The sequence below is a fragment of the Psittacula echo genome (genome assembly GCF_963264785.1).
Source record: "Psittacula echo genome assembly, chromosome: 6".
Classification (NCBI taxonomy): Eukaryota; Metazoa; Chordata; class Aves; order Psittaciformes; family Psittacidae; genus Psittacula; species Psittacula echo.
In genome coordinates this window covers 41900601-41925917 of record NC_137743.1, presented here as the reverse complement: position 1 = coordinate 41925917, position 25317 = coordinate 41900601, and the positions used below count along the sequence as shown (strand labels likewise).

General features: G+C 48.1%; 1 protein-coding gene across 1 annotated transcript in view; it reads right to left on the bottom strand.

The window, feature by feature from the left end:
- Positions 1–3985: 3985 nt before the first annotated feature.
- The window catches only part of UPP2 (uridine phosphorylase 2), a gene marked incomplete at both ends in the record, with an annotated part of 36566 nt that continues 15234 nt past the window's right edge, over positions 3986–25317 (bottom strand). Inside the window, 6 exons of the mRNA XM_080621996.1 lie at positions 3986–4158; positions 4667–4813; positions 5849–6058; positions 8655–8769; positions 10932–11090; positions 12121–12238. Coding sequence (XP_080478122.1) covers positions 3986–4158; positions 4667–4813; positions 5849–6058; positions 8655–8769; positions 10932–11090; positions 12121–12238 — 922 coding nt within the window. The remainder of the gene's footprint in view (positions 4159–4666; positions 4814–5848; positions 6059–8654; positions 8770–10931; positions 11091–12120; positions 12239–25317) is intronic.

Below are 25317 nucleotides of genomic sequence, written 5' to 3'. Positions count from 1 at the left end.
GCACCTCTCATATCAAAAGTAGAGAAGCTTCAGGCGTATTGTCTGGGCTATAATGTGAAAAATTTAAATAAATTTCCCTTAGTCTGTGCCATAGAACTACATAGTTCTCAGTGTGTGCAATCATTCTAAAAACCAATATGCCTTTCTCATGCAGGGCTACCCCATTTTACGCTGCCTTGGTGAAGGTTGAACAGAGTTTTGGTGGGTGTAGGCTTTTGCGGTGTAATTTCCCATATCCCTTTCTACTGAGAGATCGGACACCTATCCTATCTCCTACATGAAGGTCTCCTACAGACATTATAGGCCAGTCTGATGTATAGCATCTTGAATAGGAACTGTTTTTTAATTGGCAGCATAAATCCAAAATAGATTTGCAGAACAGCCACTTTAAATTGTGACACATGAATACACCAACAACTTTCATTGCAGGTTTCTTGAGAATTTGATTATTTTAATGAATGTTTTTATTATTCTTTGATTATTATAAAAAGAAACTTAACCTTTGTCTGTATTTAGAAACAAATTTGCTGCATCATATTTACTGCAAGCCAGTCATGCAATTTCATGTTGCAGATTAGTCTTTCAGTATAAATTATAAATTAGAAATAACACTTCAGATCAGGCATCTTTATTTTGGAGCAGAAGCTACTGATTAAGGTTTATTTAAATTAAAGGGAAATTAATGTAATTCCATTTTATAACTATGTTTTCAAGTCTTACATAAGTGTAAAATGTATGTAAACGAGTTATAATTAGCAGTTTAACCAAACATTTCAGAGAGATCTGAACATCCATAGTTGTGTATCTGGGTAATTACAGGAACTTCATTAATGTAATATTGTAGTGCCTTATAGGCATTAATGGATCACATGCCTCCAACACCTTGTGAAACAGACAGTAACTGTCACAGTGAGATACTGAGGATCAGGGCAGCTGAGAGCCCAGTCTGTGCTCTCCCATCAGAGCCCACGGTGCAAACACCAAGAGAGAGTGGTTTTGCTGCTAGCCACTGTATAGCACCTCCTTCCCTGGCACAGACAACAGTCCCTCTTCTCTTGACATATTTGGTGACTCTACACCAAATGTTTTGTAATCAGAGACAAGCAATGTTGAGTTTTCACACTCAAACTGTTAGTAACATTGGCAAAATCTTGCAGCGTGAGCCTGATCTCAGCAGGTGTCTCAGCACCTGGAGGAGGGAGGTTTGCTCCAGCACGAGTGTGCAAGGGTGCAAAGTCAGAGCAGACGGAGACTGTAAGTAGAGTGCCAGTAAGGCAGGGGAAGAGCTTATACGACAGATTCCTGAGTGCAAGCAAATTTAAGAACAGGAGCAATGTAATCTGAATATTGAAGCTATGTTATTTTAATGGGAGAAGAGAATGCTACAGAGACTGCCCAAAAGCCGTGGGAGCTGTGTGTCTTCTGAATGTAATTTTGCATGTTTGTGCTAGAATTACTGTTTTGTGTGTATTTGTGCATTTTATTTTGGTATCTCATTTGGGGTAACTAATTTTTAAAACATACTTGGCCATCTTCACAACTTGTTGGATGTTCCTGCAGGGAGACCAGCACTGCTTTTCTTCTATTTAGAGGCCAGATTGGCTGCTAGACTGCTTTCACAGAACAGAAGATTTCAAACTTAAAGCAACTGATTTTTTTTTTTAACATGCCTTTAAAAACAGATCTACAAGATAATTTCAGTGGTGCAAAATCTTTTCAGATTATAGTTGTCATCCTTTATAAATACCAAGACATTTATCAGAAAAGAAAGTTTAAATGAAGCAGACGTTTTTAAATAAAGGGCACTGATTTTTAGGCACTGTCTTGTGATTGTCTGTTGTTTCTCAGGGACTAGACTGAGTAGAAGCCCACTTACATCTATGAGTCTGTGCCAGCTCACTGCAGCCAGGAGTTGGGGCTTGTTATTGATACGATGAGGCTGGAATGAAGATTTTTAGAGGGATTTTCATGTAACAGTGGTGCGTGGAAAACAAGCGGGTCAGTGAAACTGGCTTCAAGTATTTTGCTTAGCACACCTAGAGGTTTTTCCTGCAGACTGCCTCAGCCACTCTCCCTAGCCTGGCCAAGTGCCTCTCTCCTGTGCTCCTGTGGAAGGAGGTGGGTGTTTCGCCTTACTTTGTTGTCCTCACCTTAGCACTGTTCACAAAAGATGATGAAAGCCCTTCAGGAAACAGAGATGCTTATAAGGATGTTTGTTTTCAGGATAAATGCTATAAAAAAAAATAAAAATTGTAAGTTATTTTTGTATAAAGATGTGTGAAATTACTTGCACATAAAAATAGTGATTTGAAAAATGTTAATGGGACTTCTCAACCAGCATCTTTTGCAGCCCTACTTTGTTGGTTTTGACTTGCTGAGGGTAACAGTTCAGAATTCAGCTATCCCTTATGCCGATGGATAAAGCGTATGCAGTTTGACTAACAATCTGAGTTTTTTAAACCTGAGAAAAACTTCTCTGTGAAAATGAGGTGGCTCACTTTCAAGGCATACTTATTTGTGAATTTTGGTAGGCAGAAAATTGGCTGAAATTTTAAATAGTGCCTGAAAGTTGAGCACTCAACTGGTGCAAGATCGATTGGTGTGGTATCTGGCCATTACAAAACACTTCAAGTTTGTGCCAGCTGGTGTGCACGTAAGCTTATATGCACATATATGTATCTATAGAAAAAGAAGAACGTAACTGATTGAGATGCCAGTTCTGACCCTCTGAGAATAGAGAGGGCTCTGCAATAATGGTCAGTATTTTGAAAAGGAGCTCACCAAGGACACACATTCTGAGCTGTGTAAACTACTGACTCATCTGAAAGCCCTAAACAGTGTCAAACTTAGAATGTGCAGCAGAAAAAACATTTCACAGCATAATCATTAAGCTAAGAGCAAAGTAAGTAAAACAAGAGTCTCTTTACTGCACATTGTTCTAGAAAATAGAGAGTTCTTCACCTCCTGCAAAGTTAATGACTGGATCTGTGTTTCCGTAAGCTAGGGCAGAACAAACATCACCTATCAAATGAGGCAAAATGTTAAAGTATCATATTTCTTTTCCTGGAGTGGTTTTAAATTATTTTCACAACAGACCTAAGGTACATTGCTATTAGTATAGAAGTTTCTTAAGCAGACTTTGGACTTAGCAGAACTGGAAGCAAGCTTGTTAGTAAAACTTAAGAACTAGAAGTGATTTTGATGGGAAATTCTTCAGGCTGTAAGTGACCTCCGGAAAAAAACCCTCTGTGCAACCCAGGCACAGCTCACGGGGACACTTACAGATGAGTTTCTGGACTGTTGGTGTGTGTTGATTAGCAGATGAACGTGAAAGATGCAGTCCCTGGCACTCAGGTGAAATCTGGTGAAGGATATATCAATAACCTGTGCTTCCTATCCCTTTCCATCTCAAGGGTCTCTGTGCACCCCACACCCAAAGCTGCCAACCGTGTAGTCTTGGGGACAGTCTGTGCAAAGTGGGCTTCCCACACACTCCCTCTTATCTTCAAATGCCCTTATACGTGTCAGTTTTTGACATCCTTAATGAATAATAGTAATAGTCACAAATGCAGATTAATTTTGTGTGTCATTTACTTAGTTTTTGGCTTTATGCCAAATGCAGAGGGAACTCCTTCCCAGAGGATTGCTGTGGACAGGATTGACCCTAACAGGACAGTCCTTTATGACCACTGGAGATGGGACTGAGGAGCATGCAGTTTGGTAAAACAGTCTTAATTTCTGTACAAATTTTGTCTGGAGCTGTCCTTGGGTGAGCAGGTTGTTGGTGTAATTCAAGCCACATTGGAGGTCTCCAGCTCCTGCATGGTGATGTTCACTGGATCCAGCTGCTCCACTCAGCCATGGAGGGCACTTGCCCATGGGAGTGCATCATGACCAAGTCAGTCTTTTCCATTTTGCAGAAAAAGGGGCTGTGGTGTGCCTGGCATGGGAGAGCAAGCCTGCACTGCTTGTGCTGCATCACCCATCAGTTCATGGAGAAAAGCTTGTTTCCTGCTGGAGGGCACAGCCCCAGGCGCTTTCGGATGAAGGCTGCAATCAAGCACTGGGGCCGCTGCTGGTACTCCCACAGCACCTCATGGGGTGCCCAGATCTGGTCGCCCTCCAAGCAGTCCAGGAGTGCCACACAAACAACAGCAGCTGCAGGATGGCCGAAGCACTGCGTTACCTCACGCCTGATTATGAGCACCCTTTGCCTCAGAACACTGCCCTGTGGGTTGCAGATGCCCTGCTCCTGCTGCCCTCCCCAGAGCTCAGTGTGGGATGCACCCTGCCACACTGGAAGGGCTGAAGCAGCAGGGCCCCTGGCTAGCTGCTGGCTGCAGCACCACTCCCTGGGTGCCCCCCACTCACCCTCTTTCTTTTCCAGCAAAACAAGGGAAGGCAGCTAGGCCTGTGTAGCCAGGGCTTGTTTTAAGGCCAGGAAAGGGAGGAGGGAGGATTAAGTTTTGTTTTGTCCAACACACACTCAGGTCTTCTAAAACAAACGTGGTTTTTATTGACTCACAAAATTTGTTCTAGTATATGTTTCAAGTTAAAATAGTTAGGAATGTGGTTTTGGCCCTTGGGTTGTATGAATCTCACACCAAACCAAACCCTCAGGTTGGGTTAAGCTGTGGAATGCAGGGAAGGATGCAGAAGCACTCACCTTTCAGGCCACACAACCTGCACAGGGCAGCGAATGCTGTGGACTCCATTTCGATGTTCCTCACTCTGGCATTGTAAGCTCTTTTTAAGTACTCGAACTTTTTTTCACTGGAAAAAGAGCACAATGCTCCATCTAATCTCCCCTGACCTTGAAAGGAAGCAGAGAAGTGTCACTGCTGGCCCTGTCTAGCTTTACAGTTGAAGTTAATGGGGTGTAGTTTCAAATGGAAAGTCCAGCAGTACCTGAGTATGTCTGAAGCCGCCTAAGTTTTCCTTTGACTAGTTACTTAAGTAGTTGTACTTGCATCCAGTACAGCTACTCCTCTCACACAGCATGTGAAGTCCTTCATGCAAGCCAAATGTATACCTGCAGCTGTGCTAACCTGGACAGCATGCTTCGTTTTATTGCTGTTCCTACTATTAATCCTCTCAAATGGATTTTTGTTTAAATAAAACATGGCCTTGAGCAATACACAGATGGTTGCATTTGCAAGCAGATCCAAAGGTTTATAAATAGTCCTGAGATTATTAATTCTTCATTTATTGCATTTCATCTACTCTGCAATCAGCATTTAATTTTGCAAACAAAATGGTTCCAGAGTAACCAAAGTTTGTTTACATAAATGTTACAGGCTTCCTAACATTTTCTTAGTGTTTGGTAGTTCTGAAGTTACAATCTTTGTTGTAGGAAACACTCAGCATTAACCCATCTGCTAGGCTGACTACACAGCTGTGGATGAGGGGCTGTTTTCTTTGCCAGGGTGCAGCTACTCCTGCTTTCAGCAAGTCTGTGACAGCACATAACTCCCACTGAATGGCTGGACCAGGGCAGAATAGGTCCCCTGGGCATCTGCATTGTCCCAGGGAGCTACCACTGCTGGGTAGATCTTAGCTCATGATTCACCATCAGCTACAGCAGTGCTGGCCTTGCAGGTAACGTTACAAAACTTAACTGTCAGATGAACAAGAGAGACCAATTTGCTCAGACAGCACCAAAACTGGTATTGCACGTTCTGAAGGTGTACCCTGTTCTGACCACTGAACAACCTCTAATGTATTATCAGGTGGGTCTGCACCTGCAGCCCTTCTTAGGCTTTGAAATCATGAATAGTTTTGCCTACACAAGAACATACGACTTGGCATTATGTTTGTGGGAAGGAAGGACAGGCAAAGGTTGTTTTACCTTCATAGAAGTCATAGGTGCACATGGTATGGCTGACGAGTGTAGGGAAGTCAGGAATCTCCTTGCTGCAGCCAAGTAGCTCCTTTGCAAGGTCCTTGTCTAGCTCTGTGCTCCGCACCACCACATCATACAGCACCACCTGCTCAAACCGTGGCTTGAAGGAGGAGTCCACTGCTGCGTCTGTGATCACAACAGTCCCGGGCTTGATCCCTGTGAAAACAAAGGCTGAGGCTAAGCCAGAGCTCGTAACACTTGTGACTGCTGCAAAAATTCAGCATGACAGGAAAATCTCTATAGATGTATGAGTGACTGTAGGGTTGTTCTTTTTAGTAAAACAGATGTGAGAAAATAATTGAAATTCATGCAGTAGCACAGATGTACAAGTAAAATGTACAGAATCAGCACAAGATGAGCAATTGTGGGAACGTGCTGAGCAACAGCGTTGTAATTGCTTCTGGCCTGCGGCGATCATGGCCCACCACTAGCTTCTGCAGGCACAAGCAGCTCCACTACCCTGGCTGGAGGTCATAGGATCATAGAATCATAGAATAGTTAGGGCCGGAAAGGATCTTAAGATCATCTAGTTCCAACCCCCCTGCCATGGGCAGGGACACTTCACACTAAAACATGCCACCCAAGGCTCTGTCCAGCCTGGCCCTGAACACCATCAGTGATGGAGCATTCACAGCCTCCTTGGGCAACCCATTCCAGTGCCTCACCACCCTTACAGTAAAGAACTTCCTCCTTATATCAAATCTAAACTTCCCCTGTTTAAGTTTTAACCCATTACCTGTTCTCCTATCACTACAGTCCCTAATGAAGAGTCCGTCCCCAGCATCCTTATAGGCCCCCTTCAGATACTGGAAGGCTGCTATGAGGTCTCCACGCAGCCTTCTCTTCTCCAGGCTGAACAGCCCCAACTTTCTCAGCCTGTCTTCATACAGGAGGTGCTCCAGCCCCCGATCATCCTCGTGGCCCTCCTCTGGACTTGTTCCAACAGTTCCATGTCCTTTTGATGTTGAGGACACCAGAACTGCACACAATACTCCAAGTGAGGTCTCATGAGAGCAGAGTAGAGGGGCAGGATCACCTCCTTCGACCTGCTTATCACTCTCTTTTTGATGCAGCCCAGGATACGGTTGGCTTTCTGGGTTGCAAGCGCACACTGAAGCCGGCTCACGTTCATTTTCTCATTGATCGACACCCTCAAGTCCTTCTCCACAGGGCTGCTCTGAATCTCTTCTCTGCCCAACCTGTAGCTGTGCCTGGTATTGCTCCGACCCAGGTGTAGGACCTTGCACTTGTCATGGTTAAACTTCATAAGGTTGGCATCAGCCCACCTCACAAGTGTGTCGAGGTCCCTCTGGATGGCATCCCTTCCCTCTGGCATATCAACCGAACCGCACAGCTTGGTGTCATTGGCAAACTTGCTGAGGGCACACTCAATCCCACTGTCCATGTCACTGACACAGATGTTGAACGTAGACTTATTTAGGTTGGAAAAGACCTTTAAGATCATCAAGTTCAACTGTTAACCCAGCACTGCCAAGTCCACTACATGTCCCTAAGTGCCACGTCTACGTGTCTTTTAAGTACCCCCAGGGATGGTGACTCCACCACTTTCCTGGGCAAACTGTTCCATTCCAGGTTGCTGGACAACCCTTGTGGTAAAGACATTTTTCCTCATATCCAATCAAACCTCCCCCGGCACAACTTGAGGCCGTTTCCTCTCATCCTATCACTTGTTACTTGGAAGAAGAGATCAACTCTCATTTCACTACAACCTCCTTTCAGGTAGCTGTACAGAGCAAGAAGGTCCCCCCTGAGCCTTCTCTTCTCCAGGCTAAACCACCCCAGTTCTGTCAGCTGCTCCTCATGGTACTTGTATTCCAGACCCCTCACCCCATTGCCCTTCTCTGGACACGCTCCAGCACTTCAATGTCTTTCTTGGAGTGAGGGGCCCAAAACCAAACACAGGATTTGAGGTGCAGCCTCACCAGTGCTGATTGCAAGGGGAAGACTGCTTCCCTAGTCCTACTGGCTATGCTGATATATACAGCCTATCCTGACTGATACAAGCCAGGATAACATCATATCTTCAAGACATCATTGTAGTTCTCCTGAGGGCAGGTGCCCCTTCTTCCAAAGGTCATAAAACTCCTTTTTTTTTTTTTTCCTTTTTCCTGAGTTCCAGCCAAAGCTCTCTGTTCATCTGTTCAGCCAGGCCGGACATCTTCCCTGCTGGCTCATCTGTATGGGGATGGCCTGCCCCTGTACCTTGAAGACTTCCTTTTTGAGGAATGTCCAGCCTTCCTGGACTCCTTTGCCCTTCAGGACTTCCACCAAAGGGACTCTGTCAGCCAGTCTGGTAAACAGGCCAAAGTCTGTCCTTTACAAGTCCAACTCAGCAGTTCAGCTGACCCCCTCCTTACTTCTGCAAGAACTGAAAACTACCTATTACTCACAATTGCTGTGCCCAAGATGGCCTCCAACCACCACATCACCCACAAGTCCTTCTCTGTTCACAAAAAACAGGTCTAGTGGACACCTTCCAGTCAAGTGTTCCAAGTTTGAAAAGTGGTACCCAATTGTTTAGAATGCAAAGCCTTTGTTCATTATAAAAATATGCACTCTGCTAAGTCAGTCATTAGAAGTTTGCTGGGTTTTAACCCAAAACAAAATATCATGTTGTTTGGTACTTGGGGACCTGACAAAGTGCTATAGCTCATAACTGCATGATCTATTGCTGAGATTTTTTTTTTATTAGCAACTTATTTTGCTCTGAAGGAAGACCACGCTAGCTTACCTAAACCTCCAGAAGTACCAGTGCGTATAATAGTAACATCTTGGCATTTTGCGTGGTACAGAAGTTTAATTAGTTCATGAAGCATGATGGAAATGGAAGGGATGCCCATCCCATGCTGCTGGGAAGAGAGAAATGAAAAAGGTCATTCCCTGTGATACTGTGGCAGGTGACAGGTACGTGACTGCAACGAGCTCAGGGTTATGCTTTGGCGTCTTTCCACTGATGATGCCAATTTTTTGAGACATCTCAGGGTCTTTGTAACCTGTTCAGGTAAAAAGTCTAACCCTCTTCTCCTCCCCTTGATGCTTTTAAGGCTCTTCTTACCAATAGAGCTGATATTCATGCCTGGGGAGCAGTACACCAGGCATGCAGATGGTGTCTCTCCTTCGACAAAGGTCTCTCCACAAGTGCGTTCTGATGTCTGAATGCTCCAAGGTCTTTCCTTCCAGTGCCCATCCTTATGCCACATGCTGACTTCCATTCTTTGTTGTGTCCTGCTTGTACTCTTGGAGTGGTGAATTTCAGTGAGGACAACTTCAGCCTCTGCTTCTCTGGGTGCCTCCCAACCTGTCCTCACCCCACACCGGAGCACCTGTGCCCATGTTGCTGAGCATGAAGGACAGCAGATGGGTTTGTGCCTCTCGCTGAGGACTGGTTTTGGGATCAGGCATCTGCCACGTGAAGCCTTGAGCCTTGTAGGCCACCTGTCCTGCTTCCTGGCTCACATCACACACCTTGGGGACACTCCATTTGCTGTGCCTGCCTGATTGCCTGTAGACTCTCCCCTCAGCTGGCACCAGCCCGTTCCCCATCCTCTGCCACAGCTCATCGTGCCTTGCTGCCCCATCTCCGCTGCCGCTCTGCCAGCCTGGCAGATGTTTTGCAAATCTGGAGCTGTCGAGGCTGCCTCTGCTTTCTGCCCAGCACTCCTGCACTTGATTATCTTAGTTTTCTGCTTCATCACTCAACCGACATGCTTTTCTCAGCTTTACTTTTAGAAACAAAAGGTGTTTGGTGGTGTGGGTTTTGTTTTTTCCCCTGAAAAATGCCTCACATTTTTTTGGTTTTGCTATCCTGTTCAAAACCCTGAAGGAACCATGTGTAAAGAAGCACAGTTAACGTATGCAGTCAGTTTTCACATTGCTTTTTCTCTTTTCATTTGGCTGTGAGACTGATGGTCTATTAGGCTTGTATCATGTTTTAAATATGAAAACTTTTTGCATGTTGTTATTCTGGAACATCAGCCTGACTTATTTGCCAATACCTAAAAAATTTATTCTCATTGTAAATACTCAAAGCAGGAAACTGTGCTCCTCCCTCTGGTATGTTTGAGTTCATTTGTGTTTCTAAGCAACTCGCAAAAATGTGATGTTGGCAGCTGCTCTGCATGAAACGTTTTGTGGGAGGCTTGCTATATGCTCTGCCCGGCATCCCCTCACAGCGGTGGATGGCTTCCGCATTGGCACAAAACTGGTGCATGGCCAAGAGCTCAGCACAGGCTTTTCCTCTAGCTGTGTCACAGCTGCTGCCAGAGAGGGGAATAGCAAAACTTGTGGGTTCTTTTTCCCCTGAGATCCTGTCAGATTGATTCCCTCAGGCATTTCCATTGATCAGGCTTGGTTTGGTTTGGTCAGAGTGACCAAACATTAGCTCTGTCACATGAGTGACGCTGCCTCCTGTGAATCAGATTCAAGACTAATCTTGTGCCTGAAGAAATGATGGCAGGACAAGCCCTGGGGCATAAGCACTCACCAGCATAGCCTGTATTTGCTTTTTACTTTGTGTGGTGCAAAAAATTCTTCTCTTAGAGAATAATTAATAATAAAGCAAGGCTTTAACTTTAGAGCTCATGTCAGTGTAATACTTCCAGCAATATTTCATACTTCATGCATGGTGGGAAGTGGTCTTTGCCTCTCAAATTGCCAGGCTGCTGAGCTGAACAAAATACTTGCATGTTCATTTTTACTACAATGCTTTTTAAACTGAACATGTAGGGTGCCGAGAAATATCATTCAGACAGAAGCTTTACCATGGCTGGAAGGTTGTACTGGTGGTAATGGCTGAAACTGAAAAGAATTAAAAAATCTGCTGGCAGGAGTTGCGGGAGATGGGGAGGGAAGGATCATGCTAGCCACTCTCCCTGCTGCAGGGAAGAGAGAGCCCCATGCCAGCCTGCTGCAGGACCATGACAGCAGCAGCGGACCCAGGGCAGGGGTTGTCATGAGCGCCTGGGATGGAAAGCACATGCAGTGCAGTGCAGCACAGTGCAGTACTTATGCTAACGGAGAGCACTGGCCCAGCCTGGTATATGGCATAGCAGTCCCTCCCCGCACAGATGTCTGCCAGGTCTTCCCCATCACCTGCCAGTCCCAGCTCCTTGTGCATGAACTGGGCAAATGCCCTCATCCTGTTTGGGCTGCCACCAACGCAGACAAACTGGATGTAAAACATGAATGTGTTGGTATTTCTTAGCTAAAACAGGTACCAAGATTCAGTCTTAATTTGGCAGTGGCAGGCTGTGCCAGACACATCTCCCCATGGAGCACAGCAGGATGCTGTTTCCTCACAGGGAGCCAGGGGACATCAGAACAACTGAGGTTCTCAAAACTAAGAGTTAACACTATACCCAAGCTATTACTCCTTTAGGGTTGTGACTATGCTAGGTCCAGACACCTGTACAGCTGCATATACTTGGGTATCTAAAGTACTTTGAAAAATCTAAAATATTTTAGCAAATTTAAGCTATTAATGTTCCTACTGATTGCAAAGCAAACACAGATATTAGAGTAGCTCGTCATTTAATTTATTCCATCAACAGTGTGGGCTGCAATTAGTGAGTACTGCTGATGACAGAGAGGCCATAAGGTCAGGGAGGAAAAAGGACAAATTTTACATATTAAAGGATAAAATGCTCCCTGAACACAGGAGGGAGACCAACATGCAGCTGCAAGGGCACTGATGCTGATCTGGCTGCCAGCGGTGCAGGGGAGTGGGAACCCCTGCATGGCAGGGCTGCTGAAGCGCTGGGGCACACACCCTGTGCTGCTGGGAAAAATGCTCCAGTTTAAAATGGAGGAGGAGGCAGTCGTGACAGGCTGGTTTTGACAGCAGGTCTCGGCCAAAAATACAACATCCTCTTTCTCTTGTTTCCAGTAGATGACGAACAGATACTTTAGACAAATGCTTCCTCCGTCTGTTCTCCAGTATGGGGGCCAATATAAAACCAGTTCTATGGAACTGAACAGGTTTCTAAAAGGCTAATTTTCTATTGGGATTTTTACCCAGAACGAGCAAGGGCAGATGACCTCCCTGCTCAGGCTGCCCTGAGTCACTGAGTCCCTTTGCTGAGCAGCTGAACCCTGTCCTCAGCAGAAGCATCCAAAGCAGGAGGGCCCCAGTATGAGGCAGCAGAGGTGTGAGATGAGGGGCTGGGAGCTGCCAGCTCACTCTTTCACCTGCTATTTACCTTTATGTCCCCAAACACTGCTGGCAGGTTGTGCGTCTTCGTTCCCATGTCCAAGTGATACATAATGTCCTCCTCCACCGAGTCCAAGTGTGGGTTTTTAATATGGACAAGCCTGCTGCTGCAGGGAGATAGGGCAAAGACAGGCCAGGGGCACCGGGCAGTGCCCACAGGAATGGGGACAGGGCAAGATGGGGCATGAAGTGGCCTGGGAGCCCTGCAAGAGGTATGCATGGCCCTGGTGTTAGGGTGGGGATGGGACAGGGACAAGCCAGCTCTGCATGGCATCCAGGGTGGCTGCCTTTCTGGTATTGGTAACCCCTTCAACATCTCTTTTCTTATGTCTGTGTATTTGGCAAAAATGTTTCTCAGTATTTATGATCAATTTTGTCAATGGCAACCTTAGCTTTCTTTCATATAATTCTGCCAGAAATACCTAGCAGGTAATGTACTGTGCTATTTTGTGTGTGACAGCTTATTAAGCTCTTAGCAAATCGGGATTTTATATTTCTATTGTCCTAAATAACTGCCTGGCAGTACAAGTGCAAATTAAATTCAGATTCTGCAGGCAGCAGGAGGCCAGTTTGCCTTCCCTTCCCACCTGCTTTAATAGAGGGAAAGCAACCAAGTAACAATATGGGTCAGTTTTATAAATAAGGCTTAAACAAAACCTAGAGAACATTTTTCTTGTCTTATTAAAACAAATTCAAACCTTCCCTGGTTACTCACCCCTGGTAAACTGTTGTTTCAGTCATAGCGGCTCTACCAGAGTCAGCTGAAAGCGATACTCTGCAGAAAAGGTAAGGAAAACACCCTGCTATTTCTTCAGCTGTTGAGGTTTGGAGCTCAGAAGAAGTTGTAAGGGCTCTGCAGGGGGTTAAATACCCTCTCTGTCTTTGTTCAGCTCCCAAGATCCACAGTTGCTGGTCCCCCTCTGCCCGCTCCCCTTTGCCCCCTCAGGTGTGATTGGCTGTGGTTTGTCCCAGATTGGCTGTTTTTGCAGGTGTGTCACCGTCAGCCTCAACTCCTTCACTGCCCTGCTCGGGGCGAGGCAGGGGCCGGTGACCCGCTGGCCCGTGTGGTGGGCTCCCGGCACGTGCCAGGCACACGTGTGCAGCGGGGTGCAGGCCTGCCTGTCTCCAGCCACTGCTTCGTGCCAAGGGCTTGCCTGAGTTTGCTGCTGTGGCGCTGCTCCCCCGGGGGGTGCTTCTCCTGGATCCTGGGGATTGAACTAGCACTCCCACACCCAAGCTGTGCCTTTCTCCAGCCCCATTCGGTGCAAATTGGAAACCATCCTGCTTTTATCTCAGGTGCACAAAGGAAGGGTTAGTGCTGCAGCAAGCTTCCACAGGCTCTGTGAAGGAGTGACAGTGCATTAGGAGCGGCTGCTGCAGCCCCAGCTCAACACCACGTCTTGCAGCTGCAGCAGCTGGGGCTGTTCCATGGGTCTCTGTATGGGTGCGGATCACCCCGTGCCAGGGAGCAGCTGCCTTGCACCCAGTGCTCGCTGGTGCTTGCAGGCCCCAGGTGTCTGTCAGTGTGGTGTCACCTGGCAGGGGGCTCGGAGGGGACACACTGCCCAGGGGCTTGAGGGGGGACTGGCTCCTCAGCCCTGCATGGCCTATCTGAGCGTGGGGTTGCTGGAGCCTGAGACACCTTTTATGTTCTGAACTGTCACGGTCCTCCTGGGTAGCCCAGAAAACCATCTGAGAAGGAAAACACAAGGTAAGTGTCAAAAGATGGATGTGGCCCGTTTCCACTAATCCCTGTCTTCACACTTTGTAACTTAAGAAAGTGACTTGCAATAGATCTGTTTCTCTCATTGGCTAAGCTCCCCAGAGGGCAGCACTGCTCATTACCACAGCGGTGCCCGAATGGGCAGAGATAGGCTACTGCCATTCAGAAACGGGTCCTGGAGCAACTAGTCCCAGCCTGGAGAGGCTGATTTTGGTTTTGGTCATGTTCAGACAATGATATTTGTTCTCTGCACCCAACTTCCTCTCAGCTGAGGACCCCTTCAGGATAGTCCCTAGTCAGGGGTTCCAGTGGCAGGCTTGCCCTGGTCCTGGGGAGGCTGGCTGGCACTGGGGCTGAGAGAAGAGTGCAGGCTGGCTCCCTGGGGCCTCCTCCCAGGGCAGCCCTTCCCTCAGCTCCCTCAGTTCAGGAGCTGCTTTTGGTGTCACTTCTCAGACATCTCCCCCCTAAGGACACAATGGACTCCACACAGCAGCCCGATGTCTGCTGTGGGTGTCACAGCAGTGCTTGGTGACTGTCCCCATGTGTGATGGGCCTGGGCAATGTCTGTGCTCCATCACACACCACTGCCTTGCTGTCCCCAGGGCCATGGAGCATGTGGTGGGATGTGGGGCATGCCTTAGGGTGCTGGATGGGGCCTGGGGAACAAACAGCAGTGCCAGAGCAGCCACCACAGCCCCTGTTTGTGGCTCAGACCAAAGAGCAGCACGGAGGCAGTGCTGCACCGGCCAGGCCAGGTCTCCCTGCTCACGGTGTGAACTGCAGGATGCCAAGCAAGGCTGTGGGCACTCGGTCTCTTCCTCAGTGCTTCCCAGGTTCATCTTGTCAGCCATGTGTTGCTGTTTGAGACAGATGTGCGCAAGTGACCTGTGCTCCAGGAGTGGGAGAAGACTGGAGAAACTGGTCCTGCTGCCTGTCCTGACACGATATGAGACATTGCCCTGGAAGATATTTTAGGCAGCTGGCTGGAGGGACAGAATCTGGCATTTGCTATTGGCCTCTGGGGGTAGCAGATGAAAGCTCTGGTTAATTAGGTAAGTGCTAGGTAATTAATTACCATGGTGAACTGAACCAATAACCATGTCTGACTTCAGTGCAGATTTTGTCAACCAATGCTTTTGATCTGCTGCCATCTTGGATCACTTCTCTATGATTTATGTGATTGCCATCGCAGGTCCCCTGGCTGTTAAAGCAAATGCTCATCCTAGCAGTGAAATGCAGAGAAGCACGAAGAGTCTGCAGAAGTAGTCAGCATGCTCATTACAGCCTCTGGGCAGCCTTAATTGCCTACGGAGATTTTTATTATGTTTTTTTTAAGCTTTGACAACTTCTATAATTGCAGCTGTGTGAACGTGGCAGGGCCTGACCAGCCATGGGCTTTGGAGACTGAACTGCTCAGCTATGGGCTGGGGACCAGGCATTCTCTGGGTGCTGGTGGGCTCCTGTTCTTGGGGGCCCGGCCTGGCCACCCCTCTGTGCACATCAGGGGCAGCTGAGAAGCCTGGTTTGCCTCCTGCAGTGGAGCTGATGCCCTTGTGCCCCTGGTTCAGCAGCTGGTCCCTTGATGTCCTGCCTTTGGCTGAGTACTGGGTCCTGGGCTGAGTGCCGGGCTTGTGACCCTGGGCAACCAGCAGGCCAGGGTTAGCCTAAAGTAAGCACAAAATCCTGCTTGGCTATGACAGGCAGGTCTTCTGCATCATGAGCTGTGAGGTGTACTGCAAGGCTGGGCAATGAGGCTGCTGAGCTCACCACCCTGCTCCTGCCCACCTCCCTTCCTGCTGCCATGGTGTTCCCCCATCTTTTGACTAGTACTTAAGGACAGCTTTGGCTTCTTTCAAAGTGATAGCAAGCCCCTCTCCTTCCAGATGCTTTTACTGTCTGTGCATGGTGGTTTTCTTCTTTGCCATTTAGCTGGTTAATAAGTACTAAAAATAATTGAAAGAAAATCAAAGCACGATTGCCGTCCATTCAAAGCTGCAGCCCTAATTAAAAACATATTATGTGTGGCCTGCTTGCAGCATAACATCTAGCCAGTAATGAGGTCCTATTTCACTAACGGGGCAGGGAAGGTAATTGCTGTAACTGAGGCAGCCTTTTGCAGGGCAAATACATGCCCAAACCCTTAAAATTGCAAAATGCTATAAAAGCAAATAAGCATTACAAACCAGTGTTACACAGAAAAGTGTAAATTGGGTATCTTGCCCACGTCGGGGTCAGGATGGATCTGAAAAGGGGTGAGAGCAGAGCCCTTATGGGTATTTCAGACTTGCTGGAGTTGTACCAAAGTCAGGCTGGAATGATTTCTGTGCTGAGATGAAGTTCTCCCCTCCCTGGATACTGTTAACATATGCCTGCCAAAGATGACTTTTTACTGATGCTCCACAGCACTCCTGAAGAATAAGAATCTGGAGTCTCTTTTTTACTTCTAGAGTGCACCAGACTGCACCACGAGGTATATAGAGAAAAGTTTCCTTGAGGCTATGCACCCATCTTCCACTTGCAGCCTTGAGCTGCCTAAGTCACTCAGTGCAATTGCTGTATTTTTCAGCATAAACCTCAATATTTCAGGCACATTGCAGTTAATGCAGTGATTGTCATGCAGATCTTTACAGTTTTGTCCAATTAGCATTACTTGATTTAGGGAGTACAATAAGGAAGGTTTGCTACTTGCAAATGGCAGCCGTAAACACTTTGGGGAGGTGAGATCATGGTTTAGGCTTCCCACAGGTTTGCTGGCTTCCCTGGGCGCACGTTCATCTGGTGGAGGGAAGCAAGGCTCCCCAGCCCCACTCCTGCTTTCAGCATCGCTCTCTCCACAGTGGAAACACCTCCTCGCGGGAGGCTCTGATCCCACAGGAGGTGCAAAGCTGGGCAGGAGCGCTGGCTTCTGCCCCTGCCTGTGTGCTGGGAGCCACTCGCCACGTACCCTCCAGCCACACGCTGTGGAGGGGCCAGATCCAAGGCAGTTACCCAGCCGTTGTCAAGAGGCTAATTTGGCACACAGGGCCCATATTATTGTTGTAGATGCACGAAGGAGAAGGAACAGCTTGTGCGTTGAGTCCAGATGAGTCTGTGCGATGAGTGGGCACAAAAATCACCTGATTGCAAAGGGAGTGCAGCTGATAGGGAAGGAATGGCACATGTCCTAACCCTGCTCCACTGTTATCCAATGGCTCCAGTGCTGACTTGAAACCCAAAGCCCCAAGGGGGTTTGGAGGAGGAGGGACTTTGGTCTCACTCTAGCACAGTGATGTCTTCTCCTGTGAAATGCCAGCTCTGCAGTGGACTGAGGTCATCCGCAGGCACTCTGCAACCTGCAGGGCACGGCTGGACAGCGATTTTGCTGGGGAGCAAGCGTTTGGACGTGGTGCTGGAGAGAAAGGCAGGATTTGGCAGAGCAAGGGATGGATGATGGACAGACAGCTGTCATCATGTGAGAGACCCTGTGGCAAGGCAGGAGTGTGTATGACCCCAGCCAGCACGCTCCCACAGACAGAGGTCTGTTAAATGCAGCACTTCAGTGTCTGCCCCTTCCCCACTGTCATACACGGAGGAGTATTTTTGGGCACCCCCGGCAAGATCTGTACCTGTGTGACTGTAAACTGTCTCATGATAAAACAATTTCCCAGAGCACATGGACAACTTCTTAAGCTAAATATTTACTTATGAACTAAAAATAATACCCCAGCACACCCAGCTGTCATTTTTTTACATCCTTGCCTGGTGGTCAGTGAAACCTCATCCGTGACCCACCACAGCCTTCTGCCCCAGCGTGCCCAGTTCTCAGCAAGGACCCCCCCGCACCCTGCATGTGGCAAGGGGCAAGATTTTGGAGGGTGGCCCTGCTGAGTGAGCAGAGACAGAAATCTCATGGAACAGTAGGCTGAGAAATCGTGAGTAAGCAATGTTCCTGGTGGTGTTTGTCCCTGCTGTGTCCAAGGTAAAAGGAACAAGCATATTCTTTTTAGGTAAACACAACTGCATCAAGGAAAACAGTTGACTTGTGCTTTTGGCTTCCCAGAACTGATGTTGAGGGGAAGGGGTAGCAGCTGCTACAGCTGCACAGGTTTTGGCACCTGATTCTGTGCAGGTCGGCTTGCTGCCCAGCCTCTACAGAAAGTCACTCACACTTGGCTCCCTCCTTTGTGATTACTTTTCTCGTGGTAGTTCTCCTTTAGGACAGCTTTAAATACATCCCAACTAAAGCGTGGCTGTTCTCTCCCACCGACTGCAGGGCGACTCGTGCATTGCAGGCATGGTTTCCCCTTCTGCTTGCCATGGCAGAGGCTGCAAGAAGGGAAGGGACAGAAAGGGAAAGGAAAATATTTTCAGTTGAAAGGGACCTACAATCATCATCTAGTCCAACTACCTGTTTTCTTCTTTTGCAAAGCAAGGAGGGGAAGTGAGCATGGTGAGAAGCAGAGATCATTGCCCTAAGCGAGCGTTTGTTTGTAACTGATTCAGAGCTAAATCCAGACTTTCCGAGTGCCAGGCAGTAGAGCTGTTAGCATATGTGCTAAAGGATGACAAATAAAGCATGATGAAGTATATGGCAGAATAACATATGGCAATCTAGACAGGCTCTCAGCAAGAGAAGAGCTCAGCAGAGCCAGTGCTCCTGCACCCATCCAACACCTCTAGTCATGTTAAATGCTATTTTAAAATAGCCACATGTCAGCCTTTGCATGGCAGAAAGACGCTCCACCCGCTGTGTCCTGCCTGAGCTGCTGTAATGTCTGCTCCGAACAAGCCTGAGCAGTTTGTTCTCAAGTCAGCTCATTCCTGACGTCTCTCCTCTGGCACCTCTGTTGCAATGCTGTACTCCCTAAAGCTGCTGATACGCGAGATACCCGGGCAGTCTGGAGAGCAGGCCTGGTCCGTGAGCAAAGGTGGGCGGCTGTGGGTGCTGGGGCTGGACAGGAGGAGACAGATTGTGCTCGTAGCAGGAGCAGGCTCTTGCACCACCATCGCAGCAGTGTGTGCGAGCCCATGCTCACACAAGTGCATTAGTGTCAGCTTTTAAATTAGCAGATCTTGCTCGTTAGCAGAGAGCTTATGAAAATTCACAATCTTAGAGATGTCTGGTGTTTTCCTCTAGTAATGATTTCTGGCAATCAGCATAAAGGAACAGAAAAGGCACTGGGGAGATTTTTTACCTGACAGAAACAAGGCTATGTGCCAACAGTAGTACAAAGCGTTCCCTCTCCCTGGCCCCTGCCCCTTCCCTTCACTGTGTTGCAGATCCAGAACAGCAAACAGGGTGGGCAAAATAGGGATTTTTATCTACTGTTTGCTCTGGGTCTTTGTTTTGCCTTATTTATTATTGGTATAAATCTGTTCCTGGCTTTGGGAGAAATTGGTAAAATGCTCTGAAGAAACCAGGCACCACAAATCCTCAGGGCATTGCAAGTAACTACAGCTTGTCAGGACATGTTTTCCCCTGGAGTAAAACACCATCATAAGCCCATTTATTTCAGGCAAAAATCAGCTGCCTTAAGTTTGCAGCTATGCAATGAGCCGCTGATCTGCCTGCGTTTGCTGTGCCAGAGGGGCTGAGCACTGTGGCTTCACTGCAGGAATATTTCTTGGAGTTGTGGACAAAGTTGAGTTGCTTTTCTCTCCGTACCCACCAAGTTACCTTGAGCATGGCATGATGGCTCCCTCCTGGGGTTGGGCAGGGAGTCTGTGCTCTGCAGACACCTTTCTGTCTAAATCCTGTTTGGGCAGATAAGAGGTGCCATGCCCATGCTTCGGGGTGTCCTGCCCTGCTGTGATGGGTTCCCGAGAGGTGCAGGTCCAGGACTGCAGCCATGCACACTGGCCCATGCTCCCAGGCTGGTCCCTTGTGCACCTCAGGAAAATCTGCTCCCGTCGGGTTTAAACCCACTGGTTTGAGTAGGTACTGGCTTTTCTGCTGGAGCATGGGGCGCTGCCCCAGCCCTGCCTGGCTCCACCGGCTTTGGTGGCCTCAGCGCAGGCAGCCGCACGGTGTTTCTGGCTGGACTCCACTGCAGTCTCCATAGCCAGCAGTGTGAGAGTTTATTGTAGTTACTGCGTTATCACTGCTGCCCATCCGTGCCCTTCCTGGACAACTTCCTTCCCCAGCCCAGCACAGAGGATCAGCTTCAACAGCAAACATTGGTTTTGGCATATTGCTTCTCCAAATGTAGAGTTCCTTTCATTCCTTCATTCATGACGGCAATTAAAGTGAGAAGAAAGATCAGCAGTGGGATTGTTTGGAGGCAGGGACTCCACCCCCAGGCTGAGTTAGGTTTCACCTTGTCTTCCTTCACTGCTTTTTGCTCCTACTCGCTGCAGCCACAAAAGGTGTTTTGAAAGCATGAGGGCAGCGCAGCAGGTGAGCTCACACAGGGGGGTTGAACTAGATCTCCAGAGGTCCCTTCCAACAATAATGATTCTGTGATTCTGTAATGAAAGACTACAGGAATTTGTTTCTTTTTAAAGACCTGTTTGTTAACCAGGGGCTCGGGGACGACCCTGCTAAGGTAAGCGCAGGAGGATGACAGTCGGGCCCTGGGCACAGTAGCCCGGCAGCCTCTGGTCCCCTGTTTACCTATTTCACCACAAATTCCATTTCCTCACGATCTCACGGGAGAGCTGAGCCGGCAGCATGCCCAAGCTGGGCTCTCACAGCCCCACAGCACACACCCTGAGCCAGGCGCTGCCCCTGCAGCGCAGCAGGTTCTGCGGTCAGTGCTCCCCCCAGTGTCACCACCGTACTGTCGGTCGCAGCCGTGCCACCAGTGGGGTTGGCACTGCCGAGCTGCTTGCCACGAGAGCACACAGTGAGGCGATGGATGATGAGGTCGTTCCTGTTCTCTCTTGTATCATGGTCTCGCTGTTGGCTAGCCTGCCACTTCCCTGCTGTTGCTGCCAGCAGTGCTCTCCTTCTGCCCCTGAGTAACCTGTGGCTCCTGCCAGACCTCTGACATTGCCCTGCGGTTCATTTGTTATCCTCACCCTGCCTCAGCCGGTAGCACGGACAATAAGTGTACTTTATCCCATAAATCATTCCTGTTCCAAAAGGCAATTTTCTTAAGTGCTTGGTAAACATGGTGGTGGCATTGCAGTGCTGTACAGTTGTCACTGCTATTGATCTCCATTGCGTAGCTGGGATTCTGTGCCAATGGGTGCAGGGTGCCTGGAACCTGTTGGTCTGTCATTCTGACCTGCCCTGTGCTCTTCTGTGCAAAAGCGGCTCCTGCCTTGGCTGACTGTGGTACCACTCTGGTGGCAGCTACAAGCTGTGTGGCCTGGTGAGGGGAGTGGTGGGGTCTGAGGAAGAGTGAGCTGTGGCAATGGAGAACCCTGCTTAGGGCCACGTTGGAGAAGCCCCAGCAAGGGATGTGTGTCTGCCTGCTCCCTGCTGCAGGTAGTGTACAGACACATCATGGCTGAGGGAAGAGAGCGACCTTGGATTGCTTTGCCACTAGCAATCACAAATTGGTTCAGCAGTGTGCCAGGGCAGGGACATGAAAGCGAGCACAAAGCGGTGGTGGCAGCAGTTTCTTCTACACAGCAGAGCAGAGTCCTAGACTTCTCTTTCTTCAGCCCTCAGAAGCAGAAACCCTGCTGCGGGGTCAGGTGCAAGACCTCTTTTTCTTCCAGATGCACAGATGCTTGTAGATGATAAAATGATGGTTTGTACTCAGAAGCAGGAGCTGAAGGAACAGCCTCAGGACATAGTTTAGTTAATTGGTAAAGACATCAGCTCTGTTAAATTTCTGTCCCTGCTTAGAAACTGGCTTATATGAGCTGACCCAGTGGGGGCTGTTGGGGGGTTAGCGTACCTGCCCTATGCCAGGGCATGTATCCGCCATGGGTGTGTGGGGCTGTCACGGGCTGGGAGCTGGTTACGAGAACTGGGATGAGTGTGTCCACCATAAACTGCAGCTGCAGGCAGTGCTGGCAGCAACAAGCCACAGACCAGCAGAAGAGCCAAGGCTTGTGGAACAGGGTGGACACTGCTGGGCGCAATACTGGTTGTAAAAGGGACATTTTGATTTTGAACAAGAAAACTGTCTCCTGCAGTATGTGCAGAACATAGAAGAATTAGAGGTATAATTTTTTTAAACTAACAGGTTTCAAGAAATGAATACCTGACTTCATTATGAATTTCCAGTCTTAACAGGAACAATCTGCAAGATCCTGAATAAGGGCTGTATTTAACCCAATCCTGAAAAATCAAAGGATTTCCATTATATTCTCAGCTTAATTGTTAGTATTTTCTGTGGTGCTCTGTGCTTTGTGTTGCCTAAAAAGGGTATGTCTGCACAGGTTTGTGTTGTTTATGCATCATTCAGTGTGACAGGGATGGAAGTGCTGGGGACAGTGGCTCAGGAGCTAATGACGGAGATGTAGAGGGAGGGCTGGCTGGAAGCATTTGCTGCAGGGCTGGATCTTGCTGTGCCCCAGGACAGGTGTGAGACATATAGGGGAGCATGAAGGTCCCAGGGCTGCCAGGTCTCTCCATGGTCCCCCTCTGACCACCCCTTGAAAGCTCACCAGTGGTCTAGCTGCTGTCCTGTCCTATACAACTAGAAACTACTGCAAGGTTTCATCATTAGCTGTCTGCTTCTCTGTGCCTCTTTGTATTGCAGTTAGCTGCTCCAGTCCTTCACAAACTGTAGGGATGCCATCGCCAGCAAGTTCTCAGCTTGCTTCATCCCCTCTGCAGCCAGCAGCAGCCCTTTCCTGACCAGCCCTCCTCGCAGCCCTGCATCCACTGATCATCTGCTGAGAGCATCCACAGAGGCTCATGCAAAATGAAAATGGATGAAATGCTGCCTGGTTTGCTAAGATGGAGCAGGGAAGCAGCTCTCCCTCACTCAGGAAACCAGCTGGTGTGAGAGCATACATGGGCTCCAGGGTGCTCCCTGACTCTCGCTCCTCTCTCCTTGCTCCTTTCCTTCCCAGCATGTTCCTGCTCTCCAGGCTCTGAATCCAGATAGTGCCTGTTGTATGGGGGGGGTTTTCTTCTTTTTTTTTTCTGGCCTTTTTTTTTTTTTTCCATGGGTATTTTCATCCTTTTGTCCTTCCCTCTCAGGGCTTGTGAGTGCATGTTACAGATGCCGGTGCCTGTGGGTGCAGGCAGGACGGAGAGCTGAGTGGAGATTTCAACCACAACAAGGCACATGACACAGGGCCGAAGCAGAGTTCATAAAGCCACTGTGCTTGTCAAACCCAATCACAGCTCAAAAACAGGAGGAGAAAAAATTTCTCCTTAGGGGCATTTGGCTGACTGTGCCCCAGCCCTGTCTCTTACAAGCTGCGAGCTCCTGCCACCATGCCCTGCACTGATGGGGTGCCTGTGGCTACTTCAGGGCTGGAGCAGGGGGACATGGCAGCATGGCTGGGCTTGGTGGTAGCTGCTGCATTGCTCTGTGTGCTAAATTTGTAGCATCTGGGTTTTCTTTTTGCATAGCTGCTCAGACAGTTTCCTACAGCCCTGGGGGATTAGCGGCTTTCAAGCAATGATGAAGCTACACCAGCTTCATTATATTAAAATAAGGTGTCCAGACCTTACCTTATCCAACTTTATTGAGATGGAAGCACATAAAGGAAATAAATGCTGCTTTCAGAGGAGATGTCCTGGTCCTGCCAGCGCTGGCTCTGTATTTCAGTGCCTTGTGGACACACGTGCAGGAACATTGCAAAGCCATCCCTTCCTTTCTTCGCTCTTTCCTGCACCCAGTCCCAATCAGGCAGACTGGAAATGTGTATTTTTGATGGTTTCATATGGTTCCTTTCCTTTTCCCTGTATTTATCATCATTTCTCTCTTTTTACACATCTCCTTTCTCATGCTTGGCCATGTGTCCCCATGGCCTTTCTCCTTCTTCTCCACAGAGGCTGGAGGAGGGTTTGTCCTGCACTGCTCCCCAACCTACTGTCCTACTCCAGAGGCTGGGGAGTTCAAGGCCCCAAGGCCTGTGACAGCACTGGACAGGCAGAGACCATGCAGCTGGAGACAGGTGAGAGAAGCTTGAGAGGGGTTAAAAATCATAATATGAAAATCAAACTGGTTTCTTGCAGCCTTCAGGACATACCCTTGCTGTTCTCTGCAACTCTGAGGACCAGAGACCTTAATGCAAGTAAGTGATCTTGCAACTCCATAGCTTCACCAAGGTTTTTAAGGTTTAAAATCACCAAACAGCGCAAGGATTCTGCTGAAATCTCACAGCCCTCAAACAGAGATTTAGCAAGCCACAGGCTAAGCCTGGAGGCCAGAGGGAGGCAGGAATGGGGCCTTAAGTGTCCTCGCAGGTATGTGAGCTGAATTTGGAAAATGCATGCAAAGGGATGCTGTGGTAGACCTGTGTGCCACAGCACGCCCTCAGAGAAGGGCTGCTTGGAAACTGGGCTGTTGGCAGTGCTGTCAGAGAAGAGGCTTAGGAAGGTCATCCCTGTACCAGGACCTAACTGCCAGGATAGCAAGTCATGACAGTGCCCAGTGGCTCTGGGTGGGTAGGGTGGCATGGTACTGAGGTCACAGGGTACTGGAGGACAGCCCTGCTCCTTTCTTACTCTGTGAACAAGGCTCAGAAAGACTTTTCATTAGTGTGGCCCTTCTCCATAAACCCAAATTACCTACAGATGGAATTAAATGGGCCAGATGACCCCCAAGATCCCTTCCTTATCCAACCCTAGTATCTCTGAAGGCTGCAGATCTGAGGCACTGTTATGCCTCATTTGCACACTAAGACAAGAGATTTCTGCACTTTGCTGTGGGAGGTGTGGGACTGAAGAGCAAGTAGCTTTAGTCATTCAAGAACTGCAGTAATTCTCTGAAAATACAGTTTTGACATGTCCCATTTAATTTTTTTAAGTGTTTGTGCCAAGCACTTACTGGATGCAGATAAGAATTGTGCAATAAAGCATATAAATATCCCAGAAGAATCACAGGTTATCTTAAAACTGTTCCAGACTGGCTAAGCATTTATTAATGAGTAGCCATGTTAAGTCCCTGTTACATGATGTTCATCTGCTCTTCAGATCCGTTCATCACCCTGAAAGTCATCCACAAAATTGACCTTCCAGGTTTTTTCTTTTCTAGTCTAACATATGAAAACCTCTATATTCCTCTGTTCTTATACCAAACAGAGGAGACTAGAAGTGCTTGAAACAGTCTATTTTTATAAAATTGAGCATTTTAAAGAGATGAGGTACTAGAAATTCATTAGAAAACTAAATAAATGACACACGAAGCCAGGACAGAAACAAGTGGGTTAATAATTTGACCTCTACAACTCAGAAAAAAAGAGGTCCATATATTTTCATAGTCATAAAGCTGAGAGCTCTGTGACTTTGACTCTTTCTCAGCCTGCATAGGATGTGCCAGGATGGGTAAAACAGAGGCTTTAGAATAAAACAAAAAATAAGCCAGAAGAAGAGTCTTGTGAACGAGTCAATATGTGACTGGGTTT